The 14,788-nt window shown below is 54.1% G+C and overlaps 1 protein-coding gene across 1 annotated transcript; it reads right to left on the bottom strand.

Annotated features, from left to right (window-relative positions):
- Positions 1–434: 434 nt before the first annotated feature.
- Positions 435–13,903, bottom strand: PLPP7 (phospholipid phosphatase 7 (inactive)). Its single transcript, XM_084272578.1, has 2 exons — positions 13,357–13,903; positions 435–1,298 (listed from the first exon to the last, which is right to left on the bottom strand). Exons 1-2 carry the CDS (start codon positions 13,805–13,807, stop codon positions 934–936), a joined length of 816 nt encoding a protein of 271 aa, XP_084128704.1. The 5' UTR covers positions 13,808–13,903; the 3' UTR covers positions 435–933.
- Between the last annotated feature and the right edge of the window lie 885 nt (positions 13,904–14,788).

The raw sequence follows: 14,788 nt of genomic DNA, 5'->3' as shown, positions 1-14,788 counted from the left end.
AAATTCCCACCGACAGCATCATCTGGCATAATTATATGTCATATAGTCATGGCCGTGAAGAGGTTGAAAAAAGACTCTTTGCTGCGTATCTAGACCCGCTTTGCAACATCACCATGACCTGTTACATTGCCTATTGACTTACTCCCTACATGGGCGACGTGCATCTGTCCTCAACTAGACCAAACCCCCCTCAAACCCTCTCCTCAACCAGTTTTTTTTTGAACAGCAGATGAAAGGTTGGCATCAGCATGTCACCTAACAGCACCCTGAGCACCCACCTAGGCCCACCCCACCCCAAAACAGACCATCTCAGTGATCCTTTGCATCCCCTCAGTCAGCAAGACTTCGGCACCTGCACCAAGCTGAACACGTATCTCAAAGCTACGCTGAGCTGGCTTGTGTCCCTCATGATAAGAACCAACAGGGCAGGATTTTTATGATTATTTATTATCTGTGAACTGCCAGCAGCGTCCTGACTGCACAAGACACAACTGTTGGGCTTACAAAAAGAAAAAGCACTGTGGCCAAAATCATTCAGCCTCAGAAAGAAAAGGTAAGGAACGTGTTCTCAGGAAGCTCTCAGGCACTGCCCATCCTGAGGACCTACCAAGGCGCTGATGTGAACCACCCAAGCCAGGCAGGCATGGAGCTCATTTCTCTCACCCATAAAGCTTAATTTGGTTGCTGTCCAAACACAGTTTGAGAATATGGCCAAAACACAGGCACGGCCCTTTGTTGCTAAAACCCAATCCATTGCAGGAACCATTGGGGAGCAGGGGTGGGGGGGTGTTTCAGGTGGGGAAGCAACATTAAAAACCGCCACTAACTCATGGAAGTTACAACTGCTTCCAACAAACAACACGTAGAAAATACCAGGAGGGAGACTCAGAGTATCTGTTGGTTTCCAGCGGAAAGGCATCGAGTCCCCCACGTTCACCAGATGGATATCAACATCTGACACGTGTTGGAAGACATCCATATCAACTCCACCAGCATGAACTGCAAGTAGCCAAAAACAAAGCCAGACAGGACATCTGTGATGTGGTGCCGTCCGATCATGACGCGGGAAAAGCCCACGCAGAAGGCCCAGAGGACCAGCAAGATCCGGAGAGGGATGGCCAAGACCAGGTGGTTGAGGAAGAACTTGGAGATCATGGCTGCCCGGCTGGCGTGCCCGGCTGGAAACGCATAGGTGTCCATGGTCAGGTAGTCCAACAAGCCAGGGTTGATGTCATAGGGGCCCTTCCTCTTGGCCAGCTTCTGCAAACCAGCCACAATCATGATGTCCAGGAGCAGGGCTACAGAAGGAGAAACGAGGAGGCAGAGGTCAGAGGCAGAAGCAGAGTCGAGGGCAGTTTTCAAGGCAGAAGGTTCAAGGATTGTCACTGTCTTTACATAAAGGTTTGGATTCAGTTCCAGACGGGGTGTCCACGGTTCAGCTGCGTGCAACCCGCCCCCCGCCCCTCCTCAGATCACCACCCAAATGTTAATCAGCCCTCCCAGTTCACCCATGGAAAAGGCAATTACCGTTATCACCAGCTCACAGAGGAGAAACCCAAACCACAGAGGCAAGCGACCTGCCTGGGGAAGAAGGGAGCAACTGGTAAAGCTAAAATTAAAACTCTTTTGGCCCCCAAACCACTGGACCGGGTGTTTCTGTTCCCATCCATCACCCCGTGCTGCAGAAACCCCATCCAGCAACCCCCTGCCTGGGTGACCAGGCTGCAGTGAGCACTCAGAGGGAGGAAAGATGCCCCACGGCACTTTGTGGTGCTGTCCATCGTCCTCTCCCAAGCCCACCAGCTCCCTGCTGCCTGGCCCCAGCCATCGGGACACACACTGCACTGCAGATTTGAGTAAGGAGAGAGCATTAAGAGATGGTGAGCCAAGGGGAAAGCCACACAATTAAGAAAAAAGAGCTTCTGCCCCAGGTCTCAACACCAAACCGCCTTTCTTCCCTAAGTGCTTCGGGAGAGAAGCCTATCAACACTTGTCTTCATCATCCTCCTCTTCATCCCACCCCCTTTGCCCCAGCTGACAGGTACTGTCATTTCTATTTCCTAGCATCAATTTTATTCTTCTTTAATCCCCTCATCTGCTTTTCCCCAGCCCTCCTAATTAGTCAGAGTGCTGATTTCAGCTCCTTGCAGCGATGACAAGGAGATATATACCATGGTGAGCACAGCCTGCTCCCTCAGCAGGAATGCAAGGGGCCAGTTGCCTGGTTCCTGGGCCCGGAGAAAGGTGATTCCTTGAGAGCTGACAAGGTTTCAGGAGGATGGATGGGAGTGCGGTGGCAGCAGGGATGGGAAATGAGACAGCATATTGGAGGCAGGCGGCTCCTCCTGCCTGCTCAGTACCTGGCAGGAGCTGGGAAGCCAGGAGCTGTCACGGCAGCTCCGCTCGCCCACCTCCGGCAGCGTGCCACCTCTGCGCAGCCAGCCCCCAGCACCACTTTGGGGAGGAGATGATATTTATCCTGGCCAAATTCTTTCTGTATGGGAGGGTTAATTTTCTTCCCCATCTGCAGGGCGTCTTGCATGGGAATGGTAGATGGTGGGACCTCCCTGGACCTCCTGCCCCAGCCACTCCTGGGCTCTCCGAGCTGTGGAGGGGAGAAGGAGCAGAGGAAGAGGTTCAGGCACCAGCTCCTTGCTGGCAGGAGGGGCAGCACAGGCAGCAGTGGGACTCCAGCTGAAACACACCAAGAAGCAGGTGGCTGACGTGACAGAAAGGTTCAGGGGTGGCATCTGAACAAGTGAGGCTCCGGGTGGCAGAGGGATGCCAGGAAATGGGTCACCACACTGGCCCTGCAGCAGAAGCGATGGGCTGAGGAGCAGGACAGGGGACTCTGCTCAGAGCCTGCCCGATGGGACCAGCAGATGGGCTGGGAGCAGGATGAGGGCTGCAGTCTGCAGCAGTGGACCCCAATGCTCTTTGGGCAGAGCAGTTCTCCATGCTTTAGGTTTTGCTGATATTATTTTTCAGGGTTGTTTTTGCAGGGGAGAAAGGCAGAGAGGAGTTTCAAACCCAGGGTGCATAGCTCTGGAGCATCCACTCACCACAGCTTCCTGCTGAGGCCAAATGCCATTGGCAGGGCTCAAAGCCACTGAGGGTAACGAAGTGCTGGGGCTGTCCAGCCATTATGGTCTCTGCTCACATTTGGGCTTCCTAAATCCCCCCAGCCCAGCTCCTCACCCCCACCAAGGTGACCTCCCATGGCCCCAACTCAGCAAAGTGCTTCAGGATCTGATTTGCAGGGCTCGTTGGCTGCATTGCCCATCCATCCCACCTCACCCTGGACATGAGCTGAGTGGGAGCTGAAGCTCTGGGATGCAATGTCAGGAACCCAGACTTGTGCGTTCCCTTCAGAGAGATGATGCACCAGCACTGACAAGACTCCAACCCAAGCTGTTCCTGCTGAAGTCAGCAGCTTATAGCATTACTGAGGAGCCCAGCCAGGACTCAGAAACCAGCCTGGGCATCACAAAGGATCCCCAGCATCTCCTCCATGGTGTTCAATGTACCCACTACAGATCATTCCCCACCAAAGATCAGCAGCTCGAGCATCGTGTGCTCCAGCCACGCGTGGTGCTCACCACTGTCCGTTAGCATTATGTGCTTACGGATTATTTTCCAGTCAAAGGTGATGTCAGGGCAAGTTGAGGGATGCAGGCGTGTGAGCACAGAGGTGCTCAGGGCATGGAGAAAAAGCCAGAGAGCCGTTTTAATAATCCTTCCATTCAGAAGATGAATAAAACGGGCCTTCAGTGCTGCTAGGTTGGATTTTCGTCAAAGGATGCGCAGGAAGCAGGAAGCCTTGCCTGCCCACACCTCAAGCTCGGAAGGCACGACAGCCTTAAAACCGGGGGTTAATCTGCCGTTAAAAGAGGAAACCCAAAGATCTCTGTCTGGTGCTTTCTCTGACACTTCCTCCTGCACTTTCTGTTCCTTCCACCAACCAAACTTCTTCATGAAACAGACCCGGCAGCCTGCCCTGCGCTGTCCCCCCCCCCCCCCCCCCCCCAAGGCATGGAGGGTCCCACCGCCCTCACCCAGCTCAGTGTCTCCATAGATCCCTCCCACAAAGCCCCGGGGAGCCGTGCTGCACCCCTGCCCTCTCCTGCTGCTGCTGCCGGCGGGCAGGCGCTGCCAGAGTGAATCAGCACGATGCGCTGCCGCTGACAGCAGCGCCAACGGCCCATCCTTCAGAAACGGATACCGACGGGGCCGTTGCTCAGCCCAGGTCCTATTCCCTTGCAATTCCTTGACCTACATACCCAGCTTGGACTTCAGCTCACTTGCTTTTCCCTCCCTCACTCTCTCCTTCAGCTCAGTGCAACCCCAAATCCTCCCTCCTCAGCTGGGCACATCCGCTCCGGCGTTAGGCAGCCAAAGGGTTAATTGTCTCTTAAGCACCCTCGGTGGGTCCAGCTGCAGGTGGGTGTCTCTGCACTCTGAGGGCCACCAAAGCGGTTGCATCTGAAGACCCCTTAACCTTGCACCCGCCAGCCACGTCCCAATCAGCATCGTCACCCTTTGGTCTGTCCTTCCCCTGTCCCTAACGCAGAGACATGAAAATCCTTCAGGCCAGCAGGACCGAGGGCTGGAGGAATTACAGCCCTGGGAGAGACTGCAGAAGGGAGCCTGCAGCTGATTTACCAGCGCTGCTCTCTGGAGGCAGGCGTAGCAGAGATGGCAAAGTGCCACCTGACCAAGGGCTGAGATGAGAAGAGCAAAACATTTTCATTTTAAGCATTTTTTTTCCATCATGCCTTTCTCCCCCCAGATCTACATAGGATTTAAAACACAGGCAGCACTGGATGTACAATCCCAGGTAGAGCTGGGTTTCAAAGAGCAAAGGAAGGATTAGCTCTTGCCCATCACTCTGTTCATGTTCCTCTGAAAAAGATCCAGAATTTCCCTCTCTAACCTGGTGTTAAAGGGAACAAATCCTTCAGATTCCCACTGCAAAGCCATCTCATCGCAAGAAACTCTGTTCACATTTAAAACTTCCTTAAAGCACAAACCCAAGAGCAAGCCCTGCCAGCCTGCAACAATTTTAGCATCAGAGATCACCTTGGTATTGTAAATAGCCAACATCTGGCATCGGATGCACATTAAATGAGCTGAAAGTGAGCCCCCTGGGCAGGTGTTTTATATCTATTAATAAGAAAAGGAAAACAATTATCAGCCTCACTCCTACCACCAAATGTTAGGAGCCCATTAAGGGTGGAGGCGAGTGGAGAGGGGAGCCCTGTGCTGATAGGGCACAAGGATAAACCTGGAGCATGGCTGCAGCAGAGCCAAGCTCATGTTTAAGGGAAGTCGGAACAGTTGGATGTCCCCTGTCACTGTAAGGTCCTGTCTGTCCCAGCACCCAAGGTGCCATCTCTCCACCTCTGCTGCTGTCCCTTACGGAGATGGGGGGGAGGGCGCTGAAAGAGGTTGAGCATGGGGTGAGCACCTTTGGGGTAGTGGGGCATCGCCTGCCCCATGTAAAAGCCAGGTAGCATCTCCAGGGACAGCAGCAGATTCCAGCTGAGATGTTTATATAAACACATTGTCAAAATGGCTGAGGAAAAACAACCTGGGTGCAATGCTGGGGGCAGGAGGGGCGGGGGGCGGGGAGGGGGAAGGAGAAAGCTGAAAAAGCCCTTGGCCTCGTCTGGTCCTGCAGCCATCACACACATGACTTCACACACGAGGGGCTGCTGGGATGAGACAAGGCAGCTCTCCAGAGCCCAGCCTCTGAGATGGGGACCAGAAACAGCCACAAGCTGGTCTCAGCCTCCCAGCGCTGTGGCTGAGCACACGGGGAGAGGGAAAGGGGGAGGTAAATGCCCAGGAATGCTCCTGTGACTCAGGAGACACCCAAACATGGAAACAGCCATGTGCCAGACATCCCCACCCTCCTCATCCCCACTCTCCTCATCCCCTGTTTTAAAACAGGAAAAAGCTGGCAGAACTCCTGGCCTGGGCTTTGGAGCCTGCAGCCTGCCCTGACACAGGTCCCACCACGCTGAAGGCCACACCAACCCTGCAGAGATGCCATGTGCTCCCCCCCACAGCTGCTGAGGCCATGGGCAGGGACAAAGCTGGCGTTGGAAGTCCTGCAGTTGCCAGATCAGCCAACCTCGCTCAGGAGTGAACTTTGGGCAAATCGCATTCCCTGGAAACAGCTTCTTTTGCTCCATAATTAGAATTCGACTTTTTTTCCCCCCCATTTTTCTTTTTACTTACTCTGAACTTCCCACATCTCCCGCAGGCATTAGGCTCCCTGACCTGGAAAACGAGCCGTTCGCAGCCTTGACCAGTTGACATTAATGAAAGATGCAGGTTTCAAAAGCATCTTCACCCTCTCTCCGGTGGAGTCAGTGGCAGCTGGAAGAGCTCCACTCCTCTGGAAGTAACCTCTTCTACTCCATTTTCTTCCCCAAATGCGGTACTATTAGGTGTAAGTGCTGACAAAAGGCACAGATTGCATGACACGGCGGAGAACCAATGAATCAGACACTGCAGCATTTTTAGGGGGGGAGGTTATTTTTTGGCTGAACAAGCAGCAGAGCGGGGTAAGTGGCCACGGGGAGGTGAATAAATGGTGGAGAGCAGCATTGTGTGATTAATTAAAACAAAAAACCCAACCCAAACCCAAGCCCCAAACTAAAAATAGACCCTCTATATCCTAGATGATTAGAAACAGCCCTGAGTGCAAACACAGGCTGCCTGGAGTTTCCCCCTTGGAAATATTGTGCCTCTGGGAGCTGGGCAATTTGTATCTCAGCATCAATTACTGAGCAGGGCTGCGGTGCTGGGGGTCTGCACGGCCTGGGGACAAGATGCAGGCAAGAGAGTGAGCACAGGGAGGAGGGAAATGAGCCCCTCGGATGGCTCAGCTGCCTCCCAGAAGGGCTCTGACAGCTTGCAAAGCCCCTGCACGCTACAGCAGGTAATACCAGCACATCCCAGAACCACGGACCACAACACACACAAGCACCATGACATTGAACGGGATGAGCTGGAGGAGGGACACAGCCTCGGGCTGATGAACAACAGCATCTCCCAGCCCACCAATGCTGAGCTCCTCGCTCAGGCTCAGCACTGCTTAGGCTCATGTTTACACCCCATTGCCTTCAATAAGGCAAATCACCCAAAAATCTCCCCCCATACAAATTGGGGCTGCTGCAGTGCTCTGAGGGTTGCCAACCATCACATCTCATGGTGCGTTAGACCCTGATCACTTAGGTCTGAGAGCATCCCTGTATAGACAGAAATGGAGAGGGAGGCCAGAACCGTGCTCCAGGTGAAAACACAGAGCTTTCTTACATGGGGAAGAAAAAAGGGGCAGTTCATCTGATTTCCCTCTGCCATCCCCATGCTCCACCAAACCTGGCCTGGAGCGGGATTCCCGACAGTCTCTCCCTACCCACCGCTCTTCCCAGCAACTCACCTCGCTGCCCAAGGCTCCTCCACCTTCCTCTTCCCCATCGCTGCTCCTGTCAAGGCACATTGGGCACAAACACGCTCGCCCCTTTCTCAGGATCTCCCTTCGGGCCAGAGCCTGGCTCAGCTTCTCCCTCAGAGCTGGCTCTGCCCGAGTGAAACAGCTACTGTCCCCTCAGAGCTCCAGGCAGGGGCACTGGGAAGCTGTTCCCGGAGTGACAGACATAGGGATGACTCATTTCCCGTGTTTATTCCCCTTCTTCCCATTCAACAACCCTCGCACTTTTTATTCCTCTCTCTTTCACTCTGCACTCAGGCTGGGGCACACAGACTTGGCTGGCTCAGTGAGGGTTGGATTTCATCTTCTCGCAGTTCCCCAAGGGCTGCAGGGCTCTGGGCATCCTCAGAGCCTCCTCAGCCAGGACTTGAGATCCTGGGTGCTCACCGGTGCTGGGGGGACTGATCAGACCATGAATCTGTCAGAGACCCTAGGAGGGTCCCCAGAAATACCCCCCCGGCCTGCTCCAGCTGCAGCCAGATGTGTGCCAGCGTGTCACTGGCTGTCCTTGATCTGAAGGGACACTGCAGACTTGCCAGCCTGCCTGCAGTGATCAGTGCGCAGAGGAAGCGGGTGAGGAAGGGAGGGGGGGGTGCAGGGAAGCCGGGTGAGCTGGACACCGTGTGCTGTTCAGAGCTCAGTCTGCTCTGAGGGGATGAAGGGTGAGGATGGCACCCACCAAAGGGACTTTAGCTGCTCCATCTGAGCGGGACAAGATGCAGATTAGCAGGCTGGTGGGATGCAGAGGAGTACCTAACGCCAGGCTGGCCCTGCGTCTCGGTGCTGGATGCAGAGAGTGGGCATCTCCGTGGTTGCCTCTGCCTGGTACCCAGCATGGGTCAGTCATGCATGGTTACCTGACATTTAAACGTTTCCAGCTCGCTGGGCAGATGTGCTGCAAACACACTGACATCTCAGTGGGCACCAGCAGGGCTGGGAGGGAAGCAGGACAGGGGCTGAGCTTCTTCCATAAGTCAGGCTTTACAAGGAGGGGATGGTTCATGCAGAGCATCAGCTCCTGAGCTGCTCTCCCCTTCCCAGCCGAAACATCACCTGCCCCACCTGGCCCAGAAAAACCCTCACAGTGGGAAAGTGAAAGGGGAAAAAACAGACACATCTAGCCACAGAGATGCTCTGGGGCTGTGGGCTTAGCAAGCTCTGCTCCCTACAGACTGATCCCTCTGCCCTGCAACTCCCTGGCCTCGCTGCCAGGCCAGGGCGGCCGAGCCCCGAGGCTCAACAGACTGAGCTTGTCTGTACTGCCTGGGCATTTAATCTACTCTGTGACCTTTACCAGCAGCAGGCTGTGCCAGCTGAACACTCACCACATGGGCTCCAAGGAAAAAACCGTGACAATACCCGAAGCACCTCCGTGTTGTTGGAGCAGGGTCTCGGGAGCCCTGGTGATGGCATTTCTCACTCTCTTTCCTTCCTAACCCACCTCTTTTCTTGCTTGGAAGCTGCTGGGGTGTGACTGCAGAGTCCTGGCCATGTGTACATATTTATATTTATATATATATATATATATATATAAATAAATATATATATGGCTCAAGATAAAGTCAAAGCTCTGCAGGGCTGTGCCTTGGAGTATCACAGCTCGGTTGCTGGTCAGACTAAAGCAAGGTCAGTATTCAGGGACAAGGCTGGAGAGAGCAAAAATTGTCTTCTTGCTGGTCTTTGAGAGCAGAGAAGTGACCCTGGGCTCCCCTCCCGTTCCCCTCCCATGGCAAGCCACCCATCCTCAGCCTGCCTGTGACGATACGCCCACAGCCCGCGGCACTGCTTTACTGGAAGGCGATAAATGCTTAGTGACAGCACCAAAGAGCCAACCCGCCCCTCAGAAGGGGGATGCAGAGCCAGCTGGTGATGGATAAGGGCTGGGACCCATGTCCCCAAGACAGCAGCTGCTCACAGGAGATGCAGAGTGCAAAGGGAAGACCTAGGTTCTCTTCTCCCCACCCATGGGGGAGAGGAGACCATGGAGCCACGACCAAAGCAGAACCAGTTAAGGGCTGGTGTTTCACCCAGCACCGACACCTATCTTACATGCAAGGGTTAACCACGCAGGTAATCTCTGACAGCAAAGGCCCTTTGGCTCTAAACACAACAGGTGGGCTTCACCGTGGTGACCACTTTGGGCAGATGACCATTTTCCATCCCCATCACAGTAAAACAAGTGCCCAGCCCTGGACAGACCATGGGTCTAATGAGATCAATCTGTTTAGCTTAATGAATAGGAGGTGAAAAAAATGACTTGAGCACTATCCAAAATATTGAAAGGCAGAAGAGATGCTGGCTAAAAGAGCTCTTCAGCTGAGGAGATGAGGGCATGCAAGCACAAGGGAGGAAAGAGGAGACTCAAACTGAAGGCAAGGCGCTTAGGAGAGTCCCTGCCACAGCAGCAGTACAGAAATGGTCCTGACAAGTTCACCCTCACTCGTAATTGTGCATCAGATTGAGTGTTTGGGTTTTTTCCCTTAACAAATTGAACAGGAATAAATTAAGGGATGTGCCACAGCCTGTATTTTGCCGTGGGTTAGATCGATGATCCAAATGTTCTTTGCTGGCTTTGCAGTCAATGAGTCACTAAATTTGGATCCACATCCTCACCAGATGGATCAGAACCAGAAACCGAGGTACTGCTTCCCCCAGGGTTTAATGGAGTTTCTGTCTGGTTCTGAGGCAGATCTGGGAATTTTAGGGAAAGTTTCATACTTATTTTTCACCCCAAAAGCCCAACCACAAGGTTCAAATGATTTTCTAAGCCCCTTGGTTTTCATTAAATCCTTGTGGTTGCAGAGAAAAGCTTCAACAGCCCTAAAAGTTCCCACACCAGCAGATGAATACAGTGAACTCTAAAATTGGGGGGGGGGGAGGGAGGTCCCTTGCATTATGATTCTCTCAATTTGGCTGGGATGGGGGGGGGTGCAGAGTTTCTTCAGGACTCTTCAGCAGCCAGGGCTGGCACCGCTGGGCTTGTCTTCCTGAAAGCACATTCTGGCAGAGGGATTTTTACAGTGGGCACAGCTATTTCTCCCATCTTTTCAGTAACAGGCTGTGAGCGTGCTGCTCTGGCTGTTTGGCATTCGCTGGAAGAGATTCCGACCAGGAGAATCAATAAATTCCATCACAGATGACAACCATGGAGGGAAAACATTGCTTGGGGTTGCTAATCAAACATCTGCAGTTGGGATGGATGGAGCATCCCAGGGTCAGACCCCCCCCCTTCCCCTCCACCCATCACCCTAAATGCTCCCGCATGGGCTGGCAAAGCTCCTGCCAAGGGCTCCTCAGGCACAAGTGCCCCCCCTCCATCTGCAGTGGTGCTTCTGCCAGGTTCCTGGTCCCATTTCAGCAGTCTCCTGTCTCCTCGCCTTGAAAGCCTGATTGCGAATCCTAAACAAGCGCTCTGTGATGGGCTGGCTCCCTGCCCAGAGACTGCATCAGAAATTCTGCTTGATGTATCAAACTCTCTGCAAACGGCGTGGGGAGGGAGGGGGGGACAGGGGGGAGGGAGGGGAGATGGGGAGGTGAGGAAGGGGTAACGTAGATAACCCCGACTTCCCTGCTTCCTTCTTCCCAGGAGACCAGGGAAGCACCAGGAGGTTCCCTTCCCTCTGACCTGTCCTTACCCAGGAGGGCTTTACGCTGCATCCCGATGGAAAACCACAGAGACAGGGACCAAGGACACCAGACACAGCAGTCCTGCTGTGCCCTTTCCATCTCCACAACCCCCCCCCTTCCCACAGGACCTTTCTAGATCCCCCAGCCCCACACTCCCTGGGCAGACTCTGCCCTCCACCAGCAATGCAGCAGCTCCTTGGATACCCAGAGTTTCTGACTGCAGTCTTAAATATCAAACCAAGGCCATGCTCACAGCAGAGAGCTGCTCTGTGGGGTGACACGAGTCCTGCTGAGGCTCAGGGCATCTTGGTCAGCCCCTCCAGTCAGCATTGTCTACTTGGAGGGCGAAGCAGAGCTCTTTGGAGGCTGCCAGACCTACGGAGCTGTCGAGTCATGGTGTGAAACAGACCTTTGCATCATTTAACTGTTTTCTCTCTTGGTGGGCAGAGAAGAGGGATGGGAGTAGTGCATCCTGGCAAGGAAGCAAGACTTCAGAACCTGTGCCCTGAGATATCCTCAGGCAGCCCATCTGAGCTCCAGAGACCTGGAGATGCTGGTGGTGGTACAGGGCTGAGGTCTCCCAGAAACCACCTGGTACTCAAAGTTTCCAGACAGCCTGGAGGTAGCTTTGGTCTCCTCACACAGCAACAGAAGGGTGAGAAAAACCTTTCTTGTTGTTAAGCCAAAAGTGGCATCACGTCTTTGTGAGGATCACAAATATTTTGGAGGCAAAGGGGTCAGTTTTCAGGCTCCAAAACTGTCAAAAGGCTCCCTGGTCAAGAGACTTCTGGAAACTGCCAGTTGATGTTAGTCACCTACTATTTCATCCTCGTGCCCTTTTAAATGGAGCTCCTGTGCTCTGCGAGAGGTTGACCCCAGCACACTGAGGAGCCCCTGGAAGAACTGCTGACGTCGGCGGGCTCTGCATCACACCGATGCTATTCTGGCTTCTTCCCCGCGATGGCCTCCCTTCATTAGATGTCACAGCACGAGGACAGTCTCTTTCAAAGGCAGAGGGGAGAAAAGGCAGCTACCACTGTGCTTTTCAAGCCAGTTCAGCACAAGCTTCACCCTCTCCAAAGGATGAAGTTACGAAAGAACTCTGGAGCCCGTATCATGTCGCAGTCAGCCCCTGCATACGTAACATCCCTTCCCTGAGGTGCCTCTGAAATAAGATGCCCCCATGTCCCCCACAGAAGGCTTCCTGAGAAGCAAAGGCCCAAGTCTAATGCTTTCAGTTTCTCTTACCAACCAAAAGCGGGAGCATTTTTGGGAAAGGGTGAAACACTGGGGCAGTTCACAGCTGGCTGAGATAGTCATTAGTCACAAGGGAAAATACAGTAATTGGGTCCCATGCCAAAGGCAGGAGAGAGAGAAGAGCAAGGTCCTCAGGTAGACATAGCCAGTATAGGTTGGGGTGAGGATCAAAAGCAAGTCCTGCCTAGGGCTCAGCCTGGTCACTGGTGGGACATCAGTCCAGGTGGGTGGGATGGGCCCTGCTCACCTCAGAAGGCATCTGAGCTTTAACACATCCCAACCTCCAGAAACAAGGACACAGACCACCACACAGGAAAGGACTATCGGGAGAGCCAGAGAGATCCCACCCGTCTGCACAGCCTTTGGGTCAAATTAGCGCATGGAAACGGGGACAGCAGCATGAAAGGTCCTCACGGGAAGGAGGATGCGAGATCAAACCGCAGCAGGGAAGGAGATGGGACTCCATCCCGCGGTGGCTGAGACATGGAGCCAGGGTCTGCTCAGGAACGTGGTGAGGGTATGGAAATCTGGGGGGTTTTCTCTCAAAAGGATAGCCTCAGGCTCTGATCTACAGATTAAAGGTTAAAATGGTGACGTTTTCCCCTCCTATCAAACCACCGAGGCAGATGACCAAAGATTAAACACAGGACATCGCTGCTGGCATCCACCTGCACATCACAGACACTTCCTCAGCATGGCTGGACAACCCTGCCCTGCGCAGGACCAGGGACCTGCCCCTACTCTGTGGGTGTCACCAGCTACCAGCATTTCTCCACCCCTCTTAGACAACATCCATCACCCGTGGTACCCCAGACCGAGACGGACGCTGAGTGCAGCATTCACCCCAAAGGTCACTCGCTGCTTCCTGGCCACATCGGTGCCTGGGAGCACTCAGAGGAGGAGTCCCAGCACTGCTGTCCCTTATGACTAGGGCTGGGCTTTCCCGGCAGGGAGGGAGGTTTGCCACTCACCTAGCAGCAGGTTCATGAGGACCTCTTGACCTGCCAGCGTGCTGCTCTTCACCAGGCAGATGAGGGTACCTGCAATCCAGGGGATGCCGTGCCCCGTTATCCCCAGGAGGTTAATCATGGAGCGGGCACCACCCCAGGAGGAGGCTCTGTTAGCACACACTCCCAGCCTCTTGGACATGCAGATATCGATGGCCAGCAGGGAGTTGAAGGCGATTCCCTTGAAGGAGGGGTTGAGCTGCATGCAGTCCTCTTCGGGCAGCTGCTGTGACTGTCTCCGCTCCTTGGGGTTGTTGTTCTGGGCACCAGCTGCCCCGGCCTGGGCGCTCTGCTTTCTGCTGGAGCTCCTGCTCTCCTGGTTCCCCTTCAAGGGTTGATTCAGGGAGAGGAACTCAGCCCTGTTGAGGACATTGCTCCTGTCTCTTGCCCTGGACCGTGGCTGGGATGCTGGCATTGCAGTCTCTCTCTAACACAACCTGCTTTGCAAATACCGGCAAGGAGAGAAATCCCTCTTCTCCCTGCAGAGAGCTTCCCCCCACTCCCACCCTCACAAGCTGTGAAATTGGGAAGCTACAAAGGTTCCCCTCTGTTCCAGTTGCCCCCAGCACAGCCTGCAGCTGTTAAATATAGAGTAAGGAATGCACATGGCTGTTTACTTCATGGGCCTAGCAAGCTTGGAAGGAAAATTAATGCCAGGCTTGGCAGCCACTCCAGTGCCAGGGAAAAAGGTTAAACAGCCAATAGATTGGAAGAAGAGGAGGGAAAAGCATTGTGCCAAAGGTTGGTTGCTTCTGGCCTGGTCTATTTAAATCTCCCAATTGCTTATTCCCCTGGGCTGCAAGGGAAACTGGGAAATGTAGTTCTTTTTGTACTACAATTAAGATTTCAATATCAGAGTCAGAGCTGGAGGCGATCGCAGCATCCCTCCCTCCTTCCCCTCCCTCCTTGGTGTTGCTTCTACCATGGGCTGTGCAGCCTGGCTTTTCAAGCTCTGAGGCTGGGCATTGCTCAGGGGCTTCCCCCCAAGGGGCTTTTTCCCTGGGGATCTCCTTGATCTGTCTGTTCTGCAGTGCCTCACCCCTGCCAGGACACCCTAGATATCACCATTCCCCTCCCTGGTCCGGATACCCTTCAAACATCACCAGCCCCATCCCCTCTCGCTGCTCAGGGTGTGCCCCTGCAGTGACTTCCATCGCTCAGCCCAGGAGAAGCATCACCTGCCTCCTGGTTAAAAGAAGCACGGCTCTGCTAACGAATTCCCATCCCCCTGCCCTCAGCACCGAGCGTGGCCTAAATACTGCTCGCTTCTGCCATGTCATCCAGCACCGCAGATCCCAGGCTGAGAGCAGGTGACAGGCGGTACCCGCGTCCCGGAGCTGCGGCTGCCATCAGCAGCACCGGTACTGCCCCAGGGGAGGGGGCATTGCGGGATGGG

This window comes from Gallinula chloropus (assembly GCF_964237585.1).
Source record: "Gallinula chloropus genome assembly, chromosome: 18".
Lineage (NCBI taxonomy): Eukaryota > Metazoa > Chordata > Aves > Gruiformes > Rallidae > Gallinula > Gallinula chloropus.
Note: the sequence above shows the minus strand (reverse complement) of the source record. Positions and strands in the feature narration are given on the sequence as shown.

What these genes read in the sequence shown, in the direction of transcription:
- PLPP7 (XM_084272578.1), bottom strand. Translation starts at nt 13,807, where the DNA reads ATGCCAGCATCCCAGCCACGGTCCAGGGCAAGAGACAGGAGCAATGTC. An exon ending in CCTCATGAACCTGCTGCTAG is followed by an intron (nt 1,299 to 13,356) that starts GTGAGTGGCAAA and finishes CTCCTTCTGTAG; the next exon opens with CCCTGCTCCTGGACATCATG.